This window comes from Vulpes vulpes, unplaced genomic scaffold (genome assembly GCF_048418805.1).
Source record: "Vulpes vulpes isolate BD-2025 unplaced genomic scaffold, VulVul3 u000000698, whole genome shotgun sequence".
In the NCBI taxonomy this organism is placed as follows: Eukaryota; Metazoa; Chordata; class Mammalia; order Carnivora; family Canidae; genus Vulpes; species Vulpes vulpes.
Genome location: NW_027325792.1, coordinates 458767 through 486459, shown reverse-complemented (window position 1 = coordinate 486459; position 27693 = coordinate 458767). Strand labels below are relative to the sequence as shown.

Here is a 27693-nt window from a genome sequence, read left to right as displayed (position 1 = left end):
CTCCGGACAAGTGTCTGGCGCAAAAGCAGATTCCATGGGGATGGATGTGGGGCTGGCCAGGCCGGCCACTGATGTGGGGTGGGCTCTTGTTCAGAGGGGTTTCCAGGTCCCATTCCCCCTTTCTGGTGACCAATGACTGAAATACCCTTTGGATTGTTGGACAGTCCTAACTTTCCTAACTCCAGCGACCTCAACTTAGTTTTACTTAATAGCTGGTGTTTAATATTGTCCTTTGTGGTTTTATGTCTCCTCCCTTTTTTTATTGTATAAGACTCATGGCTTTCACATCCGTTTCCATGTAGAGGAACTCCAGCTGGCGACTAGACTGCGGGCAACCTCACTGAAGGAGAGAAAGCATTTTGGGGGCATTTTTCGAGACCATGTGGTGGATACCCGACAGTACTTGGAACATGTTAGAGAGTCCACGACAGGTATGCTGGCCATTAACGACCCAGCCTGAGGGAATTGTTCACGTGAAACCTGTGCATGTTTGTGTTTAAGAGTGTGTGTAAAACTTCATCCCATCACTGTGAGTGGAGGTAACCTCCCAATCTGCTTACGTTGTTGTAATGGCACCTGATTTTGCAGAAACAGAGACTATTAGAGAGTCCTAGATGGACTCTCCATTTTTCTCTTCCTTTTATAGCCACTAAGACAGAATGACCCAGCTCTTTGAATGCACTGAGACTTTAGATAAAAGAAACCTAAGCATAATTACAACATTTACATTATTCTGGCTCCCCACCCACTCCCCCTGTTGGAAGCCTTGTGTTAGAGATCTTTCTTCTGATCTCTTGTTAAATATTTTAATCTTCTATTTTAACTCTCTAAATGTCTGCTTGAGTGAGGACTCCTCTAAATGGATGATACATACTCTGGACATCAGCTGTATGTAAATGTTTATGTGTTTGGTGGTTAATATCCTTGTTTGGCCTAACTTTGGCTTTCAGTATTGGGATGTCCACATTATTTAGGTACAGTCAGTCTGCTTGTTTCATTATTGACACGTGGATTCATTTTTGTAGGCACGCTGGGTAGACCTGTAAATCTCATAACTCATGAATTCCTCAATCTTTATTCACAAAGAAACAAGGAAACGTTGCGAACAAAGGTGCACTAGGTGGTGAGGTTGGTTTTCTAGCTTTGGCAGATAAGAGAGAATTCAAGGAGTTACAGATATTTATAGCAAACGGAAAGAACTTAGAAAAGTATAAGCTGGGTTTTTTTCCTAAATTATATTAGGAATCCAAAACCTAGCTACTTGGAAGCACTGAGAGTACACAGCCATTCAAGGGGATGGTGCTATTATGGCATCATCCCCACTTGTGCTCCACGCTTAGTACTTACTTGTTTAACTTGAAAGCATGTAATGAGTGCTCATTATACAACTTGGGTATACATTGGTAAGACTACTGAGTTCTCTGTTCTTAAGGAACTTGCATCCTTGTAGCAGGAAGAGAGATGGCAGACAAGAAGAAAGCATGTATTGGGGAAAATCTATGCAGATAATCAAGAGGTGTTATGGAGAATGTCTGGTGGCTTAGACTGCTGGTCATAGAAAGCTCTGAGTAGCTGGTATGTGACTGTCAGAAAGGAGCAAGCTGTGTGCAGATTGGTGAGAAGAATTGTCTCTTACACCACTTTCAGGATGGGCATGATGTATCCAGATCCCAAACAAGGCTAGAGTGTCCTGTCAAGAAATAAACCCAGTTGTGGGTGGGCCGTGTACAGGGTTGAAGGATATGAAGTCAGAGGAGGACGTGGGAGCCACATTGTATAAAGTTCTGTCCACCTACACTCATTGGATTTTACCGTTAAGTGAGACTATACAGATAGATGAAATGGGGCACTTTATTTTACAGATGTGCGTCTAATGTACAGGGAATACACTGTATGCAGGTAAAAAGGGAGGCAGGGACACCAGTAGGGAGGTGCTTAAGTCCATTTAGATCAGTGATAATGGTAACCTGGATTAGAAAGGGATTGGAGGGGGCAGATGGGAGGACTTTTGATGGCTCAAATGTAGTGAGTAATGGTAAGAGGAGTCTCTGGCTTTATCTGAGGAAGTGAGTGGAGGCTGGCATCACTTATTGCAATGGGAGATTCTGTGTGAGGAGCTGGCTTGGGGATTGTTGGGTTGACATAGCCTCTGATGGAGTTGCAGACAGGGATATCAGGCTGATATTTGCTTGATCATTCTCCAGATTTTACTTCAAAGGTCATTGGTTGAGACGACCTTTGAAATGACTTGAGTAGTCTTGGGATGTCCTGGTGGGAACTCAGTGTAATAACAGATGGCAATCTAGTTGTGTTGTCATGAGATCTAGAAAAATCCTGAAATCCATAGATGAGCCCTTAAAAGGAAAGCACAATCCTGGCTTGCAGAAAAGCTTTCATAGTAATGCAAAGTGGGACAAGGAAATTCCTGTGGAGATGCAGAAGTTGGTGTTGTAGGAGATCCGTATGGGATATCACAGGACAGCCATGAGAATTAATAGTGTGTTTCTCAAAGTTCTCGACAGAAAGAATAGCTTGTACAAAGGCTGTGCTAGTCTCAGTAGTGGGAGTGGTGATTGAGGCCCTAAAATGATGCCATGATTCCGCACACATGTATATACATATACTTGCACAAGCTCCTGCCTTAAGACTCTAGAAGCAGGGGAACGGAGGTGAATCCCAGCTGCCTTTCAAATAACTACAGAGAATTAATAGTAGTAGTTCAGCTCCAGAGGTAAAGCGCCATGAACACTGGATTTGAAGTCTTCTTGTCTCTGGAACTCCTTTGACATTCTCAAGATACTTAACCAATCCCACCAGAATTCATGTGGCTAACTGGTGACTGATGAGGATCTCACTGGTCAGCATGGAAGGATCTATGACAGACCATCACTTTATGTGGGAGGGGAAAGGCACTTTATTGTACAGGAATTGCAGCCTAGGGATAGGAGCTTCTGGATAGATGTCTTGGCAAATGCCTTTTCCTGGTGGAAAAGTTTCGATGATGCAGGAGGCATGTTTGGAATAGCTGTAGTATTGCAGCTGCAAGGAGTGACCAGGTTTGTCGTCCCCCATTAATGTGGGAATCCTCTTCAAAGTTCTTAATTACATCCGTAATTTTTTAAGACAGTACTATAGTGAGAAATACATAATTCAAGGCTTGGTCCTGCATTTACCTATAGCAAGTCAAAGAAGGCTGGTGCAGTGACCCCAACACAATGTTTATGAGAGTCTTGTTCTCCTGGGCCATGTGTGCTTACAGGGAAAAAAGAGGTCATCCCTGGGACATCTAAATTAAGAGACTATTAAGAGTATCTTTAACGTGTTCTTAAACTTGGGGAAATAGTCTTCCTAGCACACCCCTGGGCCTCTGTTGGTGATCCAGACTTTTTTGTACCTATTTAGGTGACTTGACTAGGCTTTGCTGACAGTCACACCAGTGTTCTTTCTCACCTCTTTTGAGCAGCAGTAGAATACAGAGGTTACCGACCTAACTCAGCCACTGTTGATCAGCAAAGGCAAATGGAAAAAGAGCCAACAGGACGTACCCCATAAGCCTATAATGCTGGTTCCTGAGCTATGCTACCTGACAGGTACTTCAGATATATGCAGTCCTCATAGAAGACCACCCCTTTCAAGCCCCAGATGTTATGATGTAGAAGTACAGGCTTCTCACAGTACTCCATAATGACCCAGAGCTGTGTTCTCTCCATTGGCTCTTCCTCTTCCAGATAAAACCATCAAGACTTCTTCACATACATATTTATTCTTGCTTGTTTAGCTATATCTTCTTAACTTTTTAAAGGTCTATCAGTTAAAATGCTAAAAGATTACAGGGTGATGAGAGACTTGGCTCTTCATATGAGGTTGGATCCAGAAAAAAGGCAGCACGAATTACGGAAACTGATGAATACTATACAAATGTTAAGTCCTATTTTTCTCTGTATGTGTTTGTGTGTGTGTCCTGAAGTTGAGACTCGTGCAGAACTCTTGATATCTCAGATTCTCCAACTAAAAAACAACAGGTTGGAAGAAAACGACCTCTTGTGGGAACAACTCTATTTGTTCCATGGATGCAAAGTTAGAGGAGGTCTGGAGGGGAAGAACAAAATAGAAAGACCCTAAGCACAACTGTGAGAGTAAGGACATGATTTCAGAGTACTAGAGACCCTCTCTCTGCAACATGTCAATACAGAAGACAAACAACAAGGCATCTTAGATTAAAGGAGAATTTTGCAAATGGATCATCATTTTTGCTTATTTCCTTTGGTTTGATTCTGTGGGAATATTTTAACTTTCAGAAATAGGGAGGTACAACGGGAACTTTGACTGTGGGATTTGAAGTTTGATACCAACTTCTTGTCCTTCTCGGGAAGGATCTTGAAAGGAGTAAGAATTTTTCAAGGAAGAACAGTGGTAAGACAGCTTCAAAATGGTCATGTTCTAGTTACTCATGTAGTCATTTGGGGCCAAATGAATAATAATGCAGAGGAACTAAGTCAGGTCAGTAACTCACTGCTCTCTCTTCTTGGGCTGTTTGTCCTTTCTCTAGGGGAGAGCGAGCAGGTGTTCAATTAGAAAGCATGTAACATCCTTGGCATATAGTAAACTCTATAGTTTACCATGGTTGGAGTTGTGGACATCTCTCGTGGCAAAACAATCTGCCAAGTATATCCTTAAGAGTCAAATAGCTAGAATCCAAACAATCCAGAGTAACCCATGATAGAATCCCAGTATTACTTACCACTATCTTAAGGAAAGAATATGTAATTCAGTTATGACCAAAGTTTAAAATTGTAACGTTTCAGTAGGAAGTAGCAAAAATTTGCAATAGAAAGGCTCTTTGTTGGTATTTCTTTAAAAACTGAAGTCTTATACTGTGTCTTCCAGTTTGACTCCCATCCACAGTTTGCAGATTGGTCGAGAGAGACCGGAAGTGGACCCTTACTCAATGTGAAGTCACTAGATCATTGGCTAATACTCTATCCTACGAGAAATTATGGAGCGGCCTCATCCTTAGTACAGAGTCTACGGAAAGTCACACCCACCATGGGCATAGCTATGAGAGAGGCAAAAATGTAAGTAGAGCTGAAATTAAGATCTATAACAACCGATCTTCAAATCGGAGGTAAAGTGGAGTCAGACGATATTAAATTATAGGAATTGGTCACTGTATTAAAACCCTGGAGGTTTGTAAACAAAGTCTAATCTATTCCAATTAACTGTAAAATAGGCTTTGGGGATATATAGTTTGTGGCTATTGGGATACATGCTGAGGAAGCCAAAAATTGAACTTATTTTTGTTTTAAGAACAAACTTTCGGGGCACCTGGGTGGCTCAGTCAGTTAAGCATCTGACTCTTGGTTTTGGCTTAGATCGTGCTGGGTGCTCAGTGGAAGTATGCTTAAGATTCACTCTGTCTGCCCCTCCCCTTATGTGTGCATGTGCACAAGCTCTCCCTCAAATAAGTAAATCTTTCAAGACCATTAGTTAAAAGTAATTTTTTTTAACATTGTACCTTGTTTTTATGTGGTGCTCCATTGGCTGCATAAAACGTTTGTTACATATTTACCTTTTGAATACAGATGATATATACTTACTTTCTAGACTTGAAGTAAGTGATACAGTCCAGTCCTATACAACTGTCTTAGAAAACCATGTTTCCTCCAAAACACAGATGGTAAGTGTCTATTTGATAGCACTTCCTTAAAAAAAAAAAAGATTTTATTTATTCATGAAAGTGACGGGGAAACAGGAGAGACAGTAGAGACAGAAGCAGGCTCCATGCAGGGAGCCTAATGTGGGACTCCAGGATCACACCCTGGGCCAAAGGCTGGCGCTAAACCACTGAGCCACCCCGGCATCCCATTGACAGCAGCTTCCTGTCTTACTTTGTAGTGTTATAAATCTCATCTGTTTAATTTTGAGTGGTAGACACTCAAAATCTATCTCAAGTGCCCTTTCTTTGGCAGGGACTTGTCTTCAATTTCTGTCCTTTCCTGTCTCTGAGGCTGTCAGCCTGTTCATGGTCTCTGACCTTTCAGCCATGTTCACTGGAGAGTGGGCAGACACTTTGGGAGAAAGTGGCCTCAATTGCTGAGATCACCTCTCTGGGTCCCTACTTCTTTCCTGTCTTAACCTAATAACTCTTTATGACCTTGTTAGACTGGCTGAGCCCCAAACAGGCACAGTCCCTGTGTTTTCATCAGTTTGAACAGCTCTTCTTAGGAGGAGACTGGCCTATGCTATTCCAGAAGCTGAAATTGTAGGATACGTTAGCTGATCACTCTCTGAATACTACTCAGAAATCATCACAGAAAAAATTAGAATCTAGGTTTTGCAATTGTACTTAAAAGCTTGACTTATTGAGCTATTGAAATATACATAAATATGTATATTTATATATGTGTATATATAAATAAATGGAGGTGTGTGTGTGTGTAATCTGTACCCAAAAGATTAGGTGCTTTAAGAAAAGCATATCTATAAGTTAGTTTAGCCTTCATCTTTAAGTGATCCCAAAAGGCATGGAGAAATCCTAAGCCAATAATGGACTGGTGTCATATCAAAAACACACATTGACTGCAGTCTATTACAATTAGAAATCAACCATATACACTCAAAAACCAAAGAATTACTTGTAAGTAGCAATGAAATTAGAATAATATCAGAAGAAATTGAAAAAACTTAGATCCTATAAGTAGTATGTATCAAAATCTGTATAACAGCAAACTAATAACGACAGAGGCCCTCTGGCCCTTGATGAGTGCATTGGGAGTGAGGTCTGAATCTTAATGCACTAAGCGCAGTGAACCAAAACAAAGTAGAATGAAATAAACAAAAAGCAGAAACTAAACAGAATGACAGATCTAAAGCAAGAAATGTTAAAACTTGGTGTTGTCAAGATTGAAGAAAACAGTCTGAGGGAGGCTTGGCAACATTAAGAACAAGGAGAGTTCATGATTAACGGATTTGCTAGAGGTTAAAGAAATATTAGAAGATGGGGCACCTGGATGGCTCGCTCAGTCAATTAAGTGTCTGCCTTCAGTTCAGGTCATGATCCTCAGGTCCTGGGATCGAGTTCCACTTCAGGCTCCCTGATCAGTGGGGAACCTGCCTCTTTCTCTCCTCCTGTGATAGCTCTCATTCTCACTCTCTATCAGATAAGTAAATTAAAAATCTTAAAAGAAAAAGTAGAATACCATGGGCCTAGGGTGACAGTAAGCCTGAAATGCAGTCTTTGGAAAAAGAAACAGTGTGGTGAATTATAGGAAAAATAATTGCAGATGAAATGTAAAAAAGAAGTACATAATGCATTTGATAGAATTCCACATTCATTCATGTGAAAAAATTTTAAAATGAGAAAGGAATTTCCCTAGTCTGATTGAGGATTATCCCCAAAAAATCTTCCTAGAAGCATCATCATGTTAGAAATAATACTTTGAGGATCTTCCATTATAGTTAGAAAGCAACCAAACAGTAATTGCTCTTTCTTATGACCCCATGTGCTGTTGGAGGTCTGAGCACGTGTTAGAAATCTTGCCCTGCTGCCTGTACATCAGACAGTTTCTATAACTCCTGAGCTTATTTGCTTAGGGGTAAAATGGGGATACTAGTCTTGATCTCAATAGGTTATTGAAGAATTAACTGAGTCAAGTACAATGCTTGGCAAGTGCTCTCACATAGCACCCATCATGTAAGGGGTGACGTTCCTGATGATGGTACGTTTCAGTCTGTGCTTGTTAACCCTCTGTGTCAACTTCATGATAAACTCCTAGAAACAGAATAGCCAGGATGTGAAGACTTTGCAAGTGCAAGTGATTCATGCATATTGCCCATGCCTGGCTCCTAGGCTCTTTCCTCTTCCATATGCTCACCTTCACCATTATTGAATGGAATGGGATTCCAGACCCTTTACCCTCCTGGGCCAGCTGTGGATTGAATGAACAGACTCTGTTCCTCCACCTAGGTAGTTTGCTTGACGTGACATCCACTTCTCCCATTACTGTGGTTTCATGTCCTCGGTAGTCTTGTTGTTGCTTTCTTTCAAGGTCCTTTGCGTGCTGTCCAGTGAAAAGAAAGACCTGTATGATGGCATAAAACAATACCTGTGTGTCAATTGTCCGACCCCAAGCCAGTGTGTCATGGCACGGACCTTAGACAAACCCCAGACGCTGATGACCATTGCGACAAAGATTGCCCAGCAGATGAACTGCAAGATGGGAGGAGCCCTCTGGAAGGTGGAGACAGGAGTACGTTGGATTTCATTGCCTTCTCTTTATTTCACTTGTGTTCAGTGGAATTTAAGACTCAACCATCTTAAACGCAATTGCTTAATTGTGCTTCTATTGTGTTCTAACTCAATGTCTTACCTTTTTTAAAAAATTTCAGTTACAGAATGCGATGTTCATTGGTATCGACTGTTTCCATGATACTGTAAATCGGCGGAAGTCAATTGCAGGCTTCGTGTCCAGCATCAATCAGGAATTGACGCAGTGAGTGGGCGTAGGCAGACATTGTGTAGATGGCAACTAGCTGTAGACCAAACAGGAGAGGTGGGCCTAACTAATGTTTGTTGACGAGGGCCATGGGCAGGGTATTCTCTTCCTCTTCTGGCAAAGTTATGCTCCAAATACATTTGATGTGGAAGGGTCTATATCATTTTTCTGTTGCTGCTTAACAGATGAAGACAAACATGGCAGCTTAAGAGGACACTCCTGTGTCTGCGCATAGGTCTGTCAGGCAGCCATCAGGTTGGCCATGTTGGCCAAGCCACATTCTCCTCTGGAGGCTTGAGGTCCTATTGCAAGTGCACATACTTGTGGCAGAATCTTTTTGTTTGTTTTGTTTTGTTTTTGTTTTTGGTAGATGAAGGACAGAGGTCCCCATTTCCTTGCTGGCTGCCAGCTACAGGCCTGTTTCAGCTCCTGGGACTTTATCCATATTCCTTCTCGAATGCCCTGCTCCCCCAGAGCACACAGTCCTTGTTCTGCTTCAAATCTCTCTTCCCCCTTCTGCTATCTTGCTTTTTCAGGGGGTTATGAAATTAGATAGGGTCCATCTGGAAAATGTCCCCTAAAGCCAACTGTGACATAGGACATAATCACAGGGGCGATACAATAGTCACAGATTCCAAGCGTTAGATTTCTGCTCACTGGGGGCTCTGATGATCAGTGAGTCTCCCCATTAACACACGGGGAAGGACTCAGGCCCCACATGGGGAAGACAGACCTAGGAATACAATCAGAAGCCTATAGGTACAGGATCTGCTCTTCACAGATCTATATGTAATGGATCTGCCGAAGAACATATGCTTCCATATCTCATGCTTCTCCCTTGCTCCAGGGATACTTTTGTTTTCTGTGCTTAGAGTAGAACCTACCTTCAAAGGAGTTTGCACATTCTTCAGTTTAGTTTCTTGAGCATTAGCACGTGTATGACCATCACCAATCACTGTTATGCTTCCTGAGGATTGTGGCCCCCTAGGTATAATTACAGAGTATTCTTTAAGGGGGTCCATTTTTATTTTCATGAATGGCTTCAACTTTTCCAGCCATATTCTAGTTTAATATAATATTGGTTTGCTTTTTTTGGTGGGAGGGCATGTGGAAAATAATGTTTCAATCATGGGAAGAAATTAAGCTCTCATTCAGTTCATTTTTTTAAATTTTTAATTCTTTTAAATTGGAGTTCAATTTGCCAACATACAGCATAACACCCAGTGCTCATCCCGCCAAGTGTCCCCTCAGTGCCCATCACCCAGTCACCCCAACCCCTGCCCACCTCCCTTTCCACTACCCCTTGTTTCCCAGAGTTAGGTGTCTCTCATGTTTTGTCACCCTCACTGAGATTTTCACTCATTTTCTCTCCTTTCCCTTTATTCCCTTTCATTAATTTTTATATTCCCCAAATGATTTCATTCAGTTCATGAATAATGTTGAAACCTTGCTTTTTGGCACAACATTTCCACTACTCTGTTCTTAGCATTTGAACATACCATGATTTCATCTTGTAGACTGTAAATTCTGGAAAAGAAGCAGACAAATGTATTATCTCATGTCAGGTCATTGTAATACTTTGAAGCAATTAAAAAAACAGGGGATAGAAACTTGAGACCAGTATTGCTTGATCTGTTGGGAAGTGGTCAAGTAAAAATTACTGTTCCAAAGCAGCTGGTTCCCTCAAACCATGATTATGGATGAACCATTGTTTAAGACCTCAGCCTGAAAGCAGGAATCTCCAGGAACACTGGTTATTTATTTTGGGTGTCCACCATGAGACGGCAGTAGTCCTGCACATTGAAAGTGCGTGTAATTTGTACCAATGTTAGTGAATGCTTCCATATTCCTATTTGTGTGCATTCACAATTTTAATAAATGCCTAGGGTACTGGAAGAGACTAATGCTTCGATCTCTGCAGAGGCATCAAAGAATGGATTCCTGATTGGATCTTCAACTACCCATAGTGACTCCCTTCTCCCCCACCCCCCACCACCAGAGGTCCTAGATTAACTCAGGATGAAAAATAAGGGAATTTTAAGACTCTCAAATCTCAAACTGACAGCTTATTTTTCTCCAAACAGGTGGTTCTCCCAGTGCATTTTCCAGGAGTTGGGTCAAGAGCTTGTGAACGGGCTTAAAACCTGCTTGGAAGGTTAGTGTCCCATCAAGATTGGTGTGCCTGACTCCATCTGGTAGTTGTCTGCCAGCGGACACACTGTCCCCCCGGAGACGTCTGGCAATGCCTAGAGATGCGCTCCATTGTAACAGCTGGGATGGAGGTGCTACTGGCCTCCAACTAGCGGGTAGAGACCAGGCATGCTACAGAAGACAGCAACACCCATTCTGCCCCCACAAAGAATTATCTGGCTCAGAATTTCTGTAGTGGTGCTGTTGAGAAATGCTGAGCTCACGTGAAGACCAAAAGGCAGTGAATGTGTCCTGGAGGCTACAGGATTGAAAGAACATGAACCTAGAAGCTGTTACAAATAGCAGTGGCCAGTTGGTTCTGAGTTACGGCTTATTCACCCATGTTTCTGGTTTCCTTCCAGCTGCCCTGAAGCTCTGGTGTAAACATAATCAGTTTCTACCACAAGCTATCATTGTGTATCGGGATGGAGTTGGGGATGGTCAGCTTCAAGCACTGATGGATCATGAAGTCCCACAGATTGAGTCCTCCTTAAGATCTGTGTACCCTAAAGACTCTGGGTATATAAATTGTAAAGTGCAGATTTTGTAAACTCTACATTTCAGTCTCTGAAAGGAATATCACAGTTATGATCTGTGAATTAAGAGAGAGAACATGGCACAGAGGGCATCAGTTGCTGGATGGGGAATTCATTCTTTGACTTTCTGGTCCACACCCAAGTCAGAGGACAGAGCAGAACTAAAACGTTCCTGATTGTGTTCTCCCCCATGGAACCGCCTAAGAACCTGTTCCTTTTTTTCTAATCTCCCTGCAAGCCTTGATGTAGGAGGGCTTGTTAAGGTCAGGTACTTATTAAAATCCATAAACACAGCCTGGTGATGGTTTGTGTTTAGGCAACTTCTTTATTCTGGAGTTTTGTAGGTCCTGGGGCTGGGGAATGCCTCTCCTCTGCCTCCTCTGCTTGTCACTGGGGCCTGGTTCCCACCACAGATAGGAGCAGCCCCAACCTTGTGAGGAAGTTCCTCCCCCTAAGATGTGAGTGGCTGTAAATAGAAACCTCTCTTACTGCTTAGGTCAAGCTCATGGAGCTAGGACAGTAAAGTTGGTGTGTGGGGGGACTATACCTTCCACAGATTCTTCTGAAGGAATCCTGTGTGTGTGGTGCTTCAAGTAGTTTGCGTGATCCTAAATAAAGCTGACTTTATTTGAAAAACAAACTTGAATTTTGGGGAATGACAGGTTTCATGGACTAACCTCCTGAATCAGTTTGGATTAGGCCCGTTAAAAAAAAAACAACAACAAATTTCAGATGGATGGAAGATAGCAGAGTAGAGGTCCTCATGTCAGCTGGTCCCCCAAAATTAGCTACATAACTATCAAGCCATCCTGAACACCAATGAAATCAAGCCGAGTTGTAAGCAAGAATGGCTGAGTCTACAAATAGAAAAGTGAAAAAATGAAGTGGAGTGTGGAGAAGTAAAACGGAAAGGGATATATCAGAGGATAATGGGTGGGGTGGGGGAGGGAGCACGTGTAAGCCAACTTTAGGAAAGTGAACGTTCAAATCTGGGCCCTTCAAAGTGTGCTCCTCTAGAGATGTCCCTGCCTGAAAGGGACTCATTGGTGAAAGGGTGCAGAACCACAGGTCAGTGCAGGGTGGCCGGGTCTCAATATTCCTGGAGGCCAGAAAGCATCCAGGTGCCTGAGCCAGCAGAGTTCCCAAGTACTGGTTCAGGGAAATGGCTTCAGATGAGCAAGCCTGCGAGAATGTTCAGTTTGTGGTGCCATCAACCACGATCTCCCGCCGGGCCAGGTGACCCCCGTCCACGTTGGGTCCATACAAGGGCCTGGAACACAGCCTGCACCTTCCTCTGGGAGAGGCAGAGTGGGTCAGCATTGGCCCGGTTGAACGTTCTCCTTGTGGGGGGCCAGCAACCACAGAAAGGGACACACCTCCCGTTCCTCCAGGAAGAGGGGGGGAGGGCAAGAGCGGCAAAGACTGCCTGAGGAAACCTAAACATTGCACATTTCCACGTCCCCCCAGGTCCCCTAGGGGAGAAATGGAGTAGGCAGGCACCATCGGAGTCTGCAGATTGGTCAATCACCACATCGCTCATCTCTGGGGCTGGAGATCGGGGTGTGGTCTTTTTGCCTCTCACCCCCCCAAAAAGACATGAAAGGTTTCAGGGAACAAAACCCTCACAGAGCAAACAGCCTGGCCCCCTGACAAGGTCGGTGCAACACCACCCAGGCACACACACCTGAGAATCTGTGCAGCAGGCCCTTCCTGGGAGGATCAGCTGGAAGGACAGGTGACCAGCACATTTCCTGACCAAACAGAAGTGGAACCTCCAGCACTGGGGAACATAGCACAGCAACTCAAGGTTTTCCTTGTATGATTCGGTTTTCTTTCAAGATACAGTCATCCTCTATTTTTTCCTTTATTCTCATCTCACCTAGTTTCTTGTTTTATCAAGTCTTCTTTTTGGAATCTTTTCTTTTTTAACTTTTATATTTTATTTATTTATTTATTTATTTATTTATTTTAACTTTTATATTTTAATGATGTATTTTATTAAAAAGATTTTATTTATTTATTTATTCATGAGAGACAGAGAGAGAGGAAGAGACACAGGCAGAGGGAGAAGCGGGCTCCATGCAGGGAGCCCAACGTGGGACTCGATTCCGGGTCTCCAAGATCAGGCCCTGGGCCAAAGGCAGGCACCAAACCGCTGAGCCACCCAGGCGCCCCTAATGACATATTTTAATATTACTTGAGAAACGGACAGAGCAAAGGGGCAGACATTTCTCGAAAGAGGACCTACACGTGGCCAAAAGGCACGGGAAAGAATGCTCCACAACACCTGTGAACAGGAAAATACAATTCAAAAGCACAATGAGGTACCACGTTACACTGGTGAGAATGGCTAAATTTAACAACTAACGTTAGCAAGGATGTGGAGAAAGGGAGAAAGGGGAACCTTCCGGCCCTGCTGATGGGAAGGAAACTGGAGCAGCCACTCTGGAAAACAGTGCGAGGGTCCTCAGGCAGCTTAAAATAGAGTTTATGATACAAACTCTACTTATCTAACACTTTGTGATACAAAGTGTCTCCTCTCAAATACCACCCTTGTCTCCCCAGATGCACCCCTGTCTACAGAGCAGAAGTTGGTTGCTGTGCAGCTGCATTCACTTTGAAAGCACTATGAGGATACACGTTGCCCTGGTGACGGGAAACACCTCTGCCTTTCTTCCCACCTATCACTCTTTGAGCTGAGTGAGTGAGGAGTGAGGAGGTGATCAGCTCTCTACCTGGCGTTGTGACAATGGGCAATCTCAATTCTTTACACTGCGATGGTATGTTCCTAAAGATCTGAATGCTCTTTGCTACCAACTGGATGGTTAACTCTTTCTCTGACTATATTTCTCATTGTTTAGAGTTTCCTCTCCCCAAATTGTCATGCAGAGTTATATGTACGCGTTTTCGTTTGTTCTATTGCTCCATTTCTGTTTTTCGTTATTCTGCCAATCTAACTGCCTTGAATATTGTGCCTCCGTTTTGAAAAAATGTCTTACTCCCTATTATATCCTGCAGCCCTCATTTGTCATCACGAAGGACCTCACAGGGGGAAATATGGCCACGTCTATTTTCAGGTTTTGTTAGTGTCCAAAATTACATATTCAAAGTATTCATTTCAGAAATTAAGTGTGAATCCAGTTGATATGGAGGATACTTGTCATTGTTTATCAATGCTTTACAATGTCTTCCTTGCGTTTTTTCCCAAAATGGGGATCGAGTTCCGTATTTGCAGGGGCACGTTGCTACCTTCATCTGAATGGTTGCCCAAAAGTCAGCCTGTGAATGAGTGTCTCTGATTCCATTTATGCCCCAAACACACATTTCCTGTTACCCTTTGGGCATTTTCCAAAATTACACTTTATAGAGAGATCAATTTTATGCTATCCCTCATCCCATTCCTCCCCTCTTAAGGTGTAAGCATGGTGAATATATAATATTATTCTCAGGTATGCAACAAATAGCCAGTCTTTCTACTTGCGTGGATAATTGGTTAATAAACTAATGACTGAGAGATAACCATGTAAACACTTATTAGTCATTCTCAAAGAAAAATAGGTGATGCACACACTTGAGTAGAGAAAGTAAATTTTACAGATGTGGAGAATGGGAAGCATTTGCACCTAGGAATGTCGCTTGAAAACAGAGACTTCATTAGAGTTGTTTTCATATAACGTCTTACTCAGTTCTCCTAAACTGCCCTCCAGAACTCTGTCCAAAAGCTAAGCTGTGGTTTATCCGAGGACATGCCAAGGTCACCAGGCACTGTTTTGAGGCACGTATATTAGTGTGAGGAATAATTAATGCACAGTGACCTTGTCTCACACGTTTTAAAACACAAGAGTTGATACTAGTGACTCTACTTTCCTGCACACTACTATGCATCACATTTGATGTGCTGATCATGACTCAGGAATTGGAACGTCATGCAGGATAGTCAGGATAGATCAAGAGTCCCAAGAGTATATTCGGGGAGGAAGCAAATAGCTTTTTTTTTTTTTTTCTCAAGGCCTCTAATTCTGTGAATACTAAATGGTGTTAAGGTAAAATACTTGTATTTAGGCAAAGCCAGTTTGCGTTACAAGGCAATGGTCTGGGAAGTCAGATTCCCAGGGTTCAATCCAGCTCTGGAACTTGGGAAATGTGAGATGTCAGACAGGATATTTAGCTTCTACTTAACCTTCCTGATCACTATCCATACCTTTGTTCATTCAATGCTCATCAAACACATATGTGATGTTTTGTTGACACTCCCTCCTCCTCAGGTGGGGAAACAGAGACACAGTGATGAAGTTCATGAACTCTGAATTAAGGAGCCAGGATATGAATCCAAGCTTAGAGTCCCAAAACTCATATTCTAATTAGTGAACTAAACTGAAATGATGACTCAGGCATGGAGTCATTGGTTACTGTGCATCTGTATGTCAGAAAGGACCTGTGCAAAGGGAAATCTCAGCACTGTCTACCATTATGAGGTCACCTCCATGCTTACATAGCCCAGGGAAGCTCTTGAGCCGTGGTGGTACAGATCCTGCCATAGTCACTAGTAGGAAAAGGACATAGGAGGCTGGTCAATTCCAAGTCATAGTTCTGGTCAGTTAAAGCATGATTATGGTCAGCTTAAAGCTATGATAGTGGTAGGTGCAAAGCCATGGTTGTGGTCGGTTTGCAGATTCTGAGGGTTTGGAGGCACCATTAGATAACCTGGTCAAAGTCTGTCAGTGCTGAGCACGTGACCTCGATCCGCTGAGAATCGAGGAATTTCTTTCATGGTATATGATGGCATTGTCTGTATGATGAGTGCTAGTAATGGTGAAATGAGAGCCTACCCCTGGGACAATGAAGATCAGACTCAAGGGCCAGGTTATGGTTAGCTTGGTATCCATTCCCTGCTCATTGCTATTTGCTTGTACAGCTGAGATACAGAGCTGACCAGTGCCCGACCATCAGTGTCATGGCATGGTCTGACCTCAGGCCATGGCACACATACAATAAGAATTGGAAGCAGAGTGGAGACTGCCCGGCTGGCTCATTAGTGGAGAATGCGACTCTTGATCTAGAGTCATGTGTCTAGTCTATGTTGAGCATGCAGCCGTCTTAAGGAAAAAAAAATGATGACACACATGTGGTAGTATGTCTAATAACACATTCACCCTGAGGCCTAAAACATGCTTGAATGTCATGAATTCACATTAACTGTTCAACATGTTTGGTCAGTTGAAGAGAAGCTACTTCTTGGCAGAGCCCTCATGGGACAGTATGTTTGGAAAATCCTGGGTTGTGAGTCCGCTTGGGAGAAGTCCACTGGTCACTGAGGGCAAGTCCACTGGTGCCCAGGAAGGCTTTATGGGAACCAGATGGCAGTGTGAGCGCTGGGGGAAGATAACCACAGTTGGGCTTCCCGTTGCCATTTCCAAGAGCTTGACTTGGGGGCAACTGCTTTGTGTTTTGGGTGAGGGATTGAAACCGGGAGGTGGATGGCTGCGTTAGGATGTGAACTTTACTCTTGGCTCAGGCAGTCCCCCTTGTTGTGGAATGTCTTGCACAGGGAACTTAGGGCAGGAGGATTTGAGAAAGAGACAGCCCTTGGTTCAGGGGTTCAGAGCATGATCTCCGGGACCCTAGGCAGATCTCAAGTGTTCAGGGACCTCTCTCCCCAGGGAACCAACTCATGTCCTGTCTCAGACCCCTTCCTCATCAGTATTGTAATTTTTGGCAAGTCGTCAACACTATTCACTGTGTTCTCAATGACTATGTTGTTCTGTTTTGCATATTGTCTCATCAAAAGAAAGGTATGTCCCCACACAGTGTCTGCTAGCGAATTTCTTGTTGTTCTTTGACAGTAAGGGCATTTGATATCCTCTAATCTCTTCCTGATTTCAAGCATATAATACGGCGTTGCTTATGACAGGCCCTTGGTTGCAGATAGAATTCCAGAACACATTGAATTTGTATCATTGAAGCTTTGTATCCGATCAGCAACATTTCCCCCTTTGTACCTCCTTCTAGCTCCTATTCTCTTTCCTGATGCTGTGTGTTGACTGTGCCAGGTGCACATATAAGTGCCATCATGCAGTATTTAATTTACATGGCCATGCATGTCATCACAATTCTTGAGGTTTCCTTCCTCTTAACTTGCGATAATATTTCATTGTAGAGATAGACTAATCTTTTTATCCTTTTGTTCATCAATGGACATGAAGTTGTTTCTTTTTTTTGGGTGTGCTGAAAGGTGCTGAAAACACTGTGCAGAATCTCTGCGAAATTCAGCTTTCAATATTTTCTGAACTACTTGCCAAAACTCAGATTGCAAGAATATACGTCAGACCTTTTTAAATATTTGGAGGGGTGAGACTCCACATTGTGTTTCATTGACAATTTATCAGTTTATATTCTCAGGAACCTTAAGCATATGGCAACTCCAAAGCCTTTCTGCATTGCATGCTCACTCAGGTTTCTCTGCAAGGCAAATCACCAGTAATAAGATCAAAGTTTGACCTCTGATAAGGTTATCACTCATTTTCAATGCTCTTCTAACAACTGCACCAGTTCACATTCCCACCTACAGTGCAACAGGGTTCCCCTTTGTCCGCATCCTCTCCAACATTTGTGGTTTCCTGTCTTGTGACTTTTCCCCATTATCACTGGTGTGCGGTGGTATCTAATTGTGGTTTGGATCTGTAGTTCTCTGATGGCCAGCGATGCGGGGCATCTTCTCATGTGCTTGTTGGCCGAGTCTCTGTCTTCCTCTGTGAAATTTCTGTGGGTGTCTTTTCCCGGTTTCATGATCAGATTGTATGTTTCTTTGCTCTTGAGTTGAGTATGTTCTTTATAGACCTTGGATAAGAGCGCGCTATCTGAGCGGTCGTTTGCAAATATCTTCTCCCGTTCTGTAGGTTGTTTTTTACTTTTGTGGACTGTTTCTTTTGCTATGCAGAAGCTTTCGATCTGGGTGAAGTCCCAATAATTCCTTGTTGCTTTTGTTTCTCTAGCCTTGGCGGACGTATCTTGCGAGATGTTGCTGTGGCCAAGTTGAAAAAGGGTGTTGCCTCTTGTCACCTCTCGGATTTGGATGGATTCTTGTCTCACATTTAGATCTTTCATCCTTTTTGAGTTTATCTTTGTGTGTGATGTCAGAGAATGGCCTGGGATCCTTCTTCTGCATGTGGATGTCCAATATTCCCAGCACCATTTATTGAAGAGGCTGTTTTTTTTCCAGGGGGAGTCCTTCCTGCTTTCCCGAATATTAGTTGACCATAAAGTTGAGGGTCCACTTCTGGATTCGCTATTTGGTTCCATTGATCTATGGGTCTGTTTTTGTGCCACAACCACACTGTATTGATGGCCACGGCTTTGTAGAGCAACCAAAAATCTGGCATTGTGATGCCCCCAGCTATGAACTTCATTTTGAAAAGTCCCCTGTCTCTTTGGGGTCTTTTCCGGTTCCACACTAGAATCTTAAGATGGTTTGTTCCAACTCTCTGAAGAAAGTCCATGGTATTTTGATAGGGATTGCGTGAAATGTGTAAATTGCCCTGGGTAGCATGGACATTTTCACAATATTAATTCTTCCTCTCCATGAGCATGGAACATTTTTCCTTCTCTTTATGCCTTCCTCGATTTCCTTCAGGAACGTTCTGTGTTGTTTAGGGCACAGATCCTTTACGTCTTTGGATAGGTTTATTCCTGGGTAGCTTATGCTTTTGGGTGCAGTTGTAAATGGGATTGACTCCTTAATTTTCAAGGCTCTTCTAACAACAACCTGTCAGTCAACAGCTCTTTCTATGTCCATTTATTTCCCAGGATCTGCTGTGGAAACCACAGGAACAGAACCTAGCACACAATCTGGAGACCTCCGCCCTCAACAACAGCTGAAAATAGACACCCTCTACCGAAGCAGGGAACTGGACTCCCAAACAGAGATCCCAGAGGGTAACATGAAAATTGATTCATTAAATAATAGCCTCAAGAAATCTTGTCCTAGGGGCACCTGGGTGTTTCTGTCAGCTAAGTCTCTGCCTCCGGGGTTTCAGCTCTGGTCATGACATCAAGGTCATCAGATTCACCCATATTCAGCATGGAGGCTGCTTGGTATTCTCTCTTCCTTTCCCTCTGCCCCTCTCCTCTTTACACTTGCTCTTTTGCTCTCTCCACACACGCAAAACAGAATCATTATTCAGTTTTGCTCGGGGTGCCATCGTAGAGACAGACCTCCTAAGCCGTATTCTTTATGTTTCATGTGTCCACATCTTAACTTGAAAGGTCAGTCATTAGTTTGTGGCCAAAATTGTGAAATCGCATTGAGAACCCTAATTTGGTCCGGTTTCATGGGAGGGGTTGTGAGCTAACATTTGGACATACTAGTCCGTGTTAAGTTTTAGCAAAATGTTTTCTGTTTTTACATTTTTTTATTAGAGTTCAATTTTCCAGCTTATAGCATAACACCCAGTGCTCATCCCGCCAAGTGCCCCCATCAGTGCCCATCACCCGGTCGCCCCAACTACCCACCCCCCTCCGCTTCCACTATCCCTTGTTCAGTTCCCAGAGATCGGTGTGTCTCCTGTTTTGTCACCCTCACTGATATATTCCCTCATTTTCGCCATTCCCTTTATTGCCTTTCACTAGTTTTTATATTCCCCAAATGAATGAGACCATATCAAGTTTGTCCTTTTCCGATGGACTTATTTCACTCAGCATAAGTCCCTCCAGGTGCGTCCGCGTCGGGGCAAATGGTGGGTATTTGTCGTTTCTCACGGCTGAGTAATATTCCATTGTAGCCGTGGACCACATCGTCTTTATCCATTCATCTCTCGAAGGACACCAAGACTCCTTCCACAGTTTGGCTATTGTGGACATTGCTGCCATAAACATCGGGGTGCAGGTGTCCCCGCGTTTCACCACATCTGCAGCTTTGGGGTGAATCCCCAGCAGTACAATTGCTGGGCCAGAGGGAAGATCTGTTCTTAACTCTTTGGGGAACCTCCACACAGTTTTCCGGAGTGGCTGCACCAGTTCACATTCCCACCTACAGTGCAAGAGGGTTCCCCCTTGTCCGCGTCCTCTCCAACATTTGTTGTTTCCTGTCTTGTGACTTCCCCATTCCCACTGGTGTGAGGTGGTATCTCCTGGGGGTTTGGATCTGTAGTTTCCTGATGGCCAGCGATGCGGGCCATGTTCTCATGTGCTTGTTGGCCGTGTCTCTGTCTTCCCCTGTGAGATTTCTGTTCGGGTCTTCTGCCCGTTTCACGATCGGATTGTTTGTTTCTCTGCTCTTGAGTTGAGTATGTTCTTTATAGATCTTGGACACCAGCCCTTTGACTGAGCGGTCGTTTGCAAGTATCTTCTCCCGTTCTGTAGGTTGTCTTTTACTTTTGTGGACTGTTTCTTTTGCTGCGCAGGAGCTTTCGATCTGGCTGAAGTCCCAATAATTCCTTGTTGCTTTTGTTTCTCTTGCCTTGGCGGACGTATCTTGCGAGATGTTGCTGTGGCCAAGTTGAAAAACGGTGTTGCCTCTGTTCACCTCTCGGATTTGGATGGATTCTTGTCTCACATTTAGATCTTTCATCCTTTTTGAGTTTATCTTTGTGTGTGGTGTCAGAGAATGTTCTAGCTTCCTTCTTCTGCATGTGGATGTCCAGTGTTCCCAGCACCCTTTATTGAAGAGACTGTCTTTATCCAGGGATAGTCTTTCCTGCTTTCTCGAATATTAGTTGACCATAAAGTTGAGGGTCCACTTCTGGATTCGCTATTCGGTTCCATTGAGCTATGGGTCTGTTTTTGTGCCACTACCACACTGTCTTGATGGCCACGGCTTTGTAGTACAACCTGAAATCGGGCCTTGTGATGCCCCCAGCTGTAGCCTTCTTTTTGAATAGTCCCCTGTCTCTTTGGGGTCTTTTCCGGTTCCACACTAGAATCTTAAGATGGTTTGTTCCAAATCTCTGAAGAAAGTCCCCGGTATTTTGGGGTTTTTTGGGGTTTTTTTTTTGTTTTTGTTTTTGTTTTTTTTAATTTTAATTTATTTATGATAGTCACAGAGAGAGAGAGAGGCAGAGACACAGGCAGAGGGAGAAGCAGGCTCCATGCACCGGGAGCCTGACGTGGGATTCGATCCCGGGTCTCCAGGATCACGCCCTGGGCCAAAGGCAGGCGCCAAACCGCTGCGCCACCCAGGGATCCCTCCCCGGTATTTTGATAGGGATTGCGTGAAATGTGTAAATTGCCCTGGGTAGCATGGACATTTTCACAATATTAATTCTTCCTCTCCATGAGCATGGAACCTTTTTCCTTCTCTTTATGCCTTCCTCGATTTCTTTCAGGAACGTTCTGTGTTGTTTAGGGTACAGATCCTTTACGTCTTTGGATAGGTTTATTCCTGGGTAGCTTATGCTTTTGGGTGCAGTTGTAAATGGGATTGACTCCTTAATTTTCGAGGCTCTTCTAACAACAACCTGTCAGTCAACAGCTCTTTCTATGTCCATTTATTTCCCAGGAGCTGCTGAGAATACGATGCAACAGAAATCAAGCAGACAACCTGGGTACACCGGCCCACGAGAACGGCCGAACCTATTTGCAATCCACCATTACACAAAATTTCAGCCAACGGAGGAAAGGCCAGAGGGTAACATGAAAATTGATTCATTAAATAATAGCCTCAAGAAATCTTGTCCTAGGGGCACCTGGGTGTTTCTGTCAGCTAAGTCTCTGCCTCCGGGGTTTCAGCTCTGGTCATGACATCAAGGTCATCAGATTCACCCATATTCAGCATGGAGGCTGCTTCATATTCTCTCTTCCTTTCCCTCTGCCCCTCTCCTCTTTACACTTGCTCTTTTGCTCTCTCCACACACGCAAAACAGAATCATTATTCAGTTTTGCTCGGGGTGCCATCGTAGAGACAGACCTCCTAAGCCGTATTCTTTATGTTTCATGTGTCCACATCTTAACTTGAAAGGTCAGTCATTAGTTTGTGGCCAAAATTGTGAAATCGCATTGAGAACCCTAATTTGGTCCGGTTTCATGGGAGGGGTTGTGAGCTAACATTTGGACATACTAGTCCGTGTTAAGTTTTAGCAAAATGTTTTCTGTTTTTACATTTTTTTATTAGAGTTCAATTTGCCAGCTTATAGCATAACACCCGGTGCTCATCCCGCCAAGTGCCCCCATCAGTGCCCATCACCTGGTCGCCCCAACTACCCACCCACCTCCGCTTCCACTACCCCTTGTTCAGTTCCCAGAGATCGGTGTGTCTCCTGTTTTGTCACCCTCACTGATATATTCCCTCATTTCGCCATTCCCTTTATTGCCTTTCACTAGTTTTTATATTCCCCAAATGAATGAGACCATATCAAGTTTGTCCTTTTCCGATGGACTTATTTCACTCAGCATAAGTCCCTCCAGGTGCGTCCGCGTCGGAGCAAATGGTGGGTATTCGTCGTTTCTCATGGCTGAGTAATATTCCATTGTAGCCGTGGACCACATCAACTTTATCCATTCATCTCTCGAAGGACTCCGAGACTCCTTCCACAGTTTGGCTATTGTGGACATTGCTGCCATAAACATCGGGGTGCAGGTGTCCCCGCGTTTCACCACATCTGCAGCTTTGGGGTGAATCCCCAGCAGTACAATTGCTGGGCCAGAGGGAAGATCTGTTCTTAACTCTTTGGGGAACCTCCACACAGTTTTCCGGAGTGGCTGCACCAGTTCACATTCCCACCTACAGTGCAAGAGGGTTCCCCCTTGTCCGCGTCCTCTCCAACATTTGTTGTTTCCTGTCTTGTGACTTCCCCATTCCCACTGGTGTGAGGTGGTATCACATGGGGGTTTGGATCTGTAGTTTCCTGATGGCCAGCGATGCGGGCCATGTTCTCATGTGCTTGTTGGCCGTGTCTCTGTCTTCCCCTGTGAGATTTCTGTTCGGGTCTTCTGCCCGTTTCACGATCGGATTGTTTGTTTCTCTGCTCTTGAGTTGAGTATGTTCTTTATAGATCTTGGACACCAGCCCTTTGACTGAGCGGTCGTTTGCAAGTATCTTCTCCCGTTCTGTAGGTTGTCTTTTACTTTTGTGGACTGTTTCTTTTGCTGCGCAGGAGCTTTCGATCTGGCTGAAGTCCCAATAATTCCTTGTTGCTTTTGTTTCTCTTGCCTTGGCGGACGTATCTTGCGAGATGTTGCTGTGGCCAAGTTGAAAAACGGTGTTGCCTCTGTTCACCTCTCGGATTTGGATGGATTCTTGTCTCACATTTAGATCTTTCATCCTTTTTGAGTTTATCTTTGTGTGTGGTGTCAGAGAATGTTCTAGCTTCCTTCTTCTGCATGTGGATGTCCAGTGTTCCCAGCACCCTTTATTGAAGAGACTGTCTTTATCCAGGGATAGTCTTTCCTGCTTTCTCGAATATTAGTTGACCATAAAGTTGAGGGTCCACTTCTGGATTCGCTATTCGGTTCCATTGAGCTATGGGTCTGTTTTTGTGCCACTACCACACTGTCTTGATGGCCACGGCTTTGTAGTACAACCTGAAATCGGGCCTTGTGATGCCCCCAGCTGTGGCCTTCGTTTTGAATAGTCCCCTGGCTCTTTGGGGTCTTTTCCGTATCCACACTAGAATCTTATTTTTTTTTATTTTTATTTATTAATGATAGTCACACAGAGAGAGAGAATGGGGCAGAGACATAGGCAGAGGGACAAGCAGGCTCCAAGCACCGGGAGCCCGACGTGGGATTCGATCCCAGACCTCCAGGATCGCGCCCTGGGCCAAAGGCAGCCACTAAACCGCTGCGCCACCCAGGGATCCCCCACACTAGAATCTTAAGATGGTTTGTTCTAACTCTCTGAAGAAAGTCCCCAGTATTTTGATAGGGATTGCGTGAAATATATAAATTGCCCTGGGTAGCATGGACATTTTCACAATATTAATTCTTCCTCTCCATGAGCATGGAACCTTTTTCCTTCTCTTGATGCCTTCCTCGATTTCTTTCAGGAACGTTCTGTGGTGTTTAGGGTACAGATCCTTTACCTCTTTGGTTAGGTTTATTCCCGGGTAGCTTATGCTTTTGGGTGCAGTTGTAAATGGGATTGACTCCTTAATTTTCGAGGCTCTTCTAACAACAACCTGTCAGTCAACAGCTCTTTCTATGTCCATTTATTTCCCAGGAGCTGGAGTGATAACAACCGAACCTGAATCTCGAAGAAACCCTTGGTACACCTGCCCTGGAGCATGGCCAAAAATGTTTTCCATCCTCCGTATCAGAAGAGTTCAGCCAACAGACGACAGGCCGGAGGGTAACATGAAAATTGATTCATTAAATAATAGCCTCAAGAAATCTTGTCCTAGGGGCACCTGGGTGTTTCTGTCAGCTAAGTCTCTGCCTCCGGGGTTTCAGCTCTGGTCATGACCTCAAGGTCATCAGATTCACCCATATTCAGCATGGAGCCTGCTTCGTATTCTCTCTTCCTTTCCCTCTGCCCCTCTCCTCCTTACACTTGCTCTTTTGCTCTCTCCACACACGCAAAACAGAATCATTATTCAGTTTTGCTCGGGGTGCCATCGTAGAGACAGACCTCCTAAGCCGTATTCTTTATGTTTCATGTGTCCACATCTTAACTTGAAAGGTCAGTCATTAGTTTGTGCCAAAATTGTGAAATCGCATTGAGAACTCTAATTTGGTCCGATTTCATGGGAGGGGTTGTGAGGTAACATTTGGACATACTAGTCCGTGTTAAGTATTAGCAAAATGTTTTCTGTTTTTACATTTTTTTATTGGAGTTCAATTTGCCAGCATATAGCATAACACCTAGTGCTCATCCCGCCAAGTGCCCCCATCAGGGGCCATCACCCAGTCGCCCCAACCGCCCGCCCACCTCCCCTTCCACTACCCCTTGTTCAGTTCCCAGAGTTCGGTGTGTCTCCTGTTTTGTCACCCTCACTGATATTTTCCTTCATTTTCCCCTTTCCCTTTATTGCCTTCACTAGTTTTTATATTCCCCAAATGAATGAGACCATATCAAGTTTGTCCTTTTCCGATGGACTTATTTCACTCAGCATAAGTCCCTCCAGGTGCATCCACGTCGGAGCTAATGGTGGGTATTTGTCGTTTCTCACGGCTGAGTTATATTCCGTTGTAGCCGTGGACCACATCTTCTTTATCCATTCATCTCTCGAAGGACTCCGAGGCTCCTTCCACAGTTTGGCTATTGTGGACATTGCTGCCATAAACATCGGGGTGCAGGTGTCCCCGCATTTCACCGCATCTTTAGCTTTGGGGTATAACCCCAGCAGTGCCATTGCTGGCCCGGAGGAAAGATCTGTTCTTAACTCTTTGAGGAACCTCCACACAGTTTTCCGGAGTGGCTGCACCTGTTCACATTCCCACCTACAGTGCAAGAGGGTTCCCCCTTGTCCGCGTCCTCTCCAACATTTGTTGTTTCCTGTCTCGTGACTTTTCCCCATTCCCGCAGGTGTGAGGTGGTATCTCCTGGGGGTGTGGATCTGTAGTTCCCTGATGGTCAGCTTGCGGGCCATGTTCTCATGTGCTTGTTGGCCGTGTCTCTGTCTTCCCCTGTGAGATTTCTGTTTGGATCTTTTTCCGTTTCACGATCGGATTGTTTGTTTCTCTGCTCTTGAGTTGAGTATGTTCTTTATAGATCTTGGACACTAGCCCTTTGACTGAGCGGTCGTCTGCAAATATCTTCTCCCGTTCTGTAGGTTGTCTTTTACTTTTGTGGACTGTTGTTTGCTGCGCAGGAGCTTTCGATCTGGCTGAAGTCCCAATAATTCCTTGTTGCTTTTGTTTGTCTTGCCTTGGCGGACGTATCTTGCGAGATGTTGCTGTGGCCAAGTTGAAAAACGGTGTTGCCTCTGTTCGCCTCTCGGATTTGGATGGATTCTTGTCTCACATTTAGATCGTTCATGCTTTTTGAGTTTTTCCCTGTGTGTCGTGTCAGAGAATGGTCTAGCTTCCTTCTTCTGCATGTGGATGTCCAGTGTTCCCAGCACCCTTTATGGAAGACACTGTCTTTATCCAGGGATAGTCTTTCCAGCTTTCGCGAATATTAGTTGACCATAAAGTTGAGGGTCCACTTCTGGATGCGCTACTCGGTTCCATTGATCTATGGGTCTGTGTTTGTGCTACTACCACACTGTCTCGATGGCCACGGCTTTGTAGTACAACCTGGAATCGGGCCTCGTGATGCCCCCAGCTGTGGCCTTCGTTTTGAATAGTCCCCTGGCTCTTTGGGGTCTTTTCCGGTTCCACACTAGAATCTTAAGATGGTTTGTTCCAACTCTCTGAAGAAAGTCCCCGGTATTTTGTTAGGGATTGCGTGAAATGTGTAAATTGCCCTGGGTAGCATGGACATTTTCACAATATTAATTCTTCCTCTCCATGAGCATGGAACCTTTTTCCTTCTCTTGATGCCTTCCTCGATTTCTTTCAGGAACGTTCTGTGGTGTTTAGGGTACAGATCCTTTACCTCTTTGGTTAGGTTTATTCCCGGGTAGCTTATGCTTTTGGGTGCAGTTGTAAATGGGATTGACTCCTTAATTTTCGAGGCTCTTCTAACAACAACCTGTCAGTCAACAGCTCTTTCTATGTCCATTTATTTACCAGGAGCTGCTGTGATAACAACCGAACCTGAATATAGCAGACAACCTGGGTACATCTGCCCAGGAGCACGGCGAAAGCTCTTTGCAATCCGCCGAAACAGAAGAGATCAGCCAACAGACGACAGGCCGGAGGGTAACATGAAAATTGATTCATTAAATAATAGCCTCAAGAAATCTTGTCCTAGGGGCACCTGGGTGTTTCTGTCAGCTAAGTCTCTGCCTCCTGGGTTTCAGCTCCGGTCATGACCTCAAGGTTATCAGATTCACCCATATTCAGCATGGAGCCTGCTTCGTATTCTCTCTTCCTTTCCCTCTGCCCCTCTCCTCCTTACACTTGCTCTTTTGCTCTCTCCACACACGCAAAACAGAATCATTATTCAGTTTTGCTCGGGGTGCCATCGTAGAGACAGACCTCCTAAGCCGTATTCTTTATGTTTCATGTGTCCACATCTTAACTTGAAAGGTCAGTCATTAGTTTGTGGCCAAAATTGTGAAATCGCATTGAGAACTCTAATTTGGTCAGATTTCATGGGAGGGGTTGTGAGGTAACATTTGGACATACTAGTCCGTGTTAAGTATTAGCAAAATGTTTTCTGTTTTTACATTTTTTTATTGGAGCTCAAATTGCCAGCATATAGCATAACACCCAGTGCTCATCCCGCCAAGTGCGCCCATCAGTGCCCATCACCCAGTCGCCCCAACCGCCCGCCCACCTCCCCTTCCACTACCCCTTGTTCAGTTCCCAAGTTCGGTGTGTCTCCTGTTTTGTCACCCTCACTGATATTTTCCTTCATTTTCCCCATTCCCTTTATTGCATTTCACTAGTTTTTATATTCCCCAAATGAATGAGACCATATCAAGTTTGTCCTT

The 27693-nt window shown here is 44.1% G+C and overlaps 1 protein-coding gene across 3 annotated transcripts; it reads left to right on the top strand.

Annotated features, from left to right (window-relative positions):
- Nucleotides 1-26866, top strand: LOC140597369 (piwi-like protein 1). 3 transcript variants are annotated; one of them, XM_072745625.1, is made up of 10 exons: nt 1-431; nt 3464-3590; nt 4888-5075; nt 5605-5677; nt 8049-8249; nt 8389-8492; nt 10580-10650; nt 11048-11204; nt 13787-14001; nt 26828-26866. In XM_072745625.1, the coding sequence occupies exons 3-9, from the start codon at nt 5047-5049 to the stop codon at nt 13851-13853; spliced, it is 702 nt and encodes a 233-aa protein (XP_072601726.1). In that variant the 5' UTR covers nt 1-431; nt 3464-3590; nt 4888-5046; the 3' UTR covers nt 13854-14001; nt 26828-26866. The 3 variants fall into 3 exon arrangements, with proteins under 3 accessions (XP_072601726.1, XP_072601724.1, XP_072601725.1); XM_072745623.1 differs by lacking the exon at nt 3464-3590 and having other exon boundaries at nt 3-431; nt 26828-26859; XM_072745624.1 differs by lacking the exons at nt 3464-3590; nt 11048-11204 and having other exon boundaries at nt 6-431; nt 26828-26856.
- The last annotated feature ends 827 nt before the right edge of the window (nt 26867-27693 follow it).

Bases quoted from the DNA above. Each gene is read 5' to 3' on its own strand.
- LOC140597369 (XM_072745623.1), top strand. From the start codon at position 381: ATGTGGTGGATACCCGACAGTACTTGGAACATGTTAGAGAGTCCACGA. The intron at 8,250-8,388 runs GTACGTTGGATT...AAAAAATTTCAG, and splicing joins TCTGGAAGGTGGAGACAGGA to TTACAGAATGCGATGTTCAT. The intron at 10,651-11,047 runs GTTAGTGTCCCA...GTTTCCTTCCAG, and splicing joins GCTTAAAACCTGCTTGGAAG to CTGCCCTGAAGCTCTGGTGT.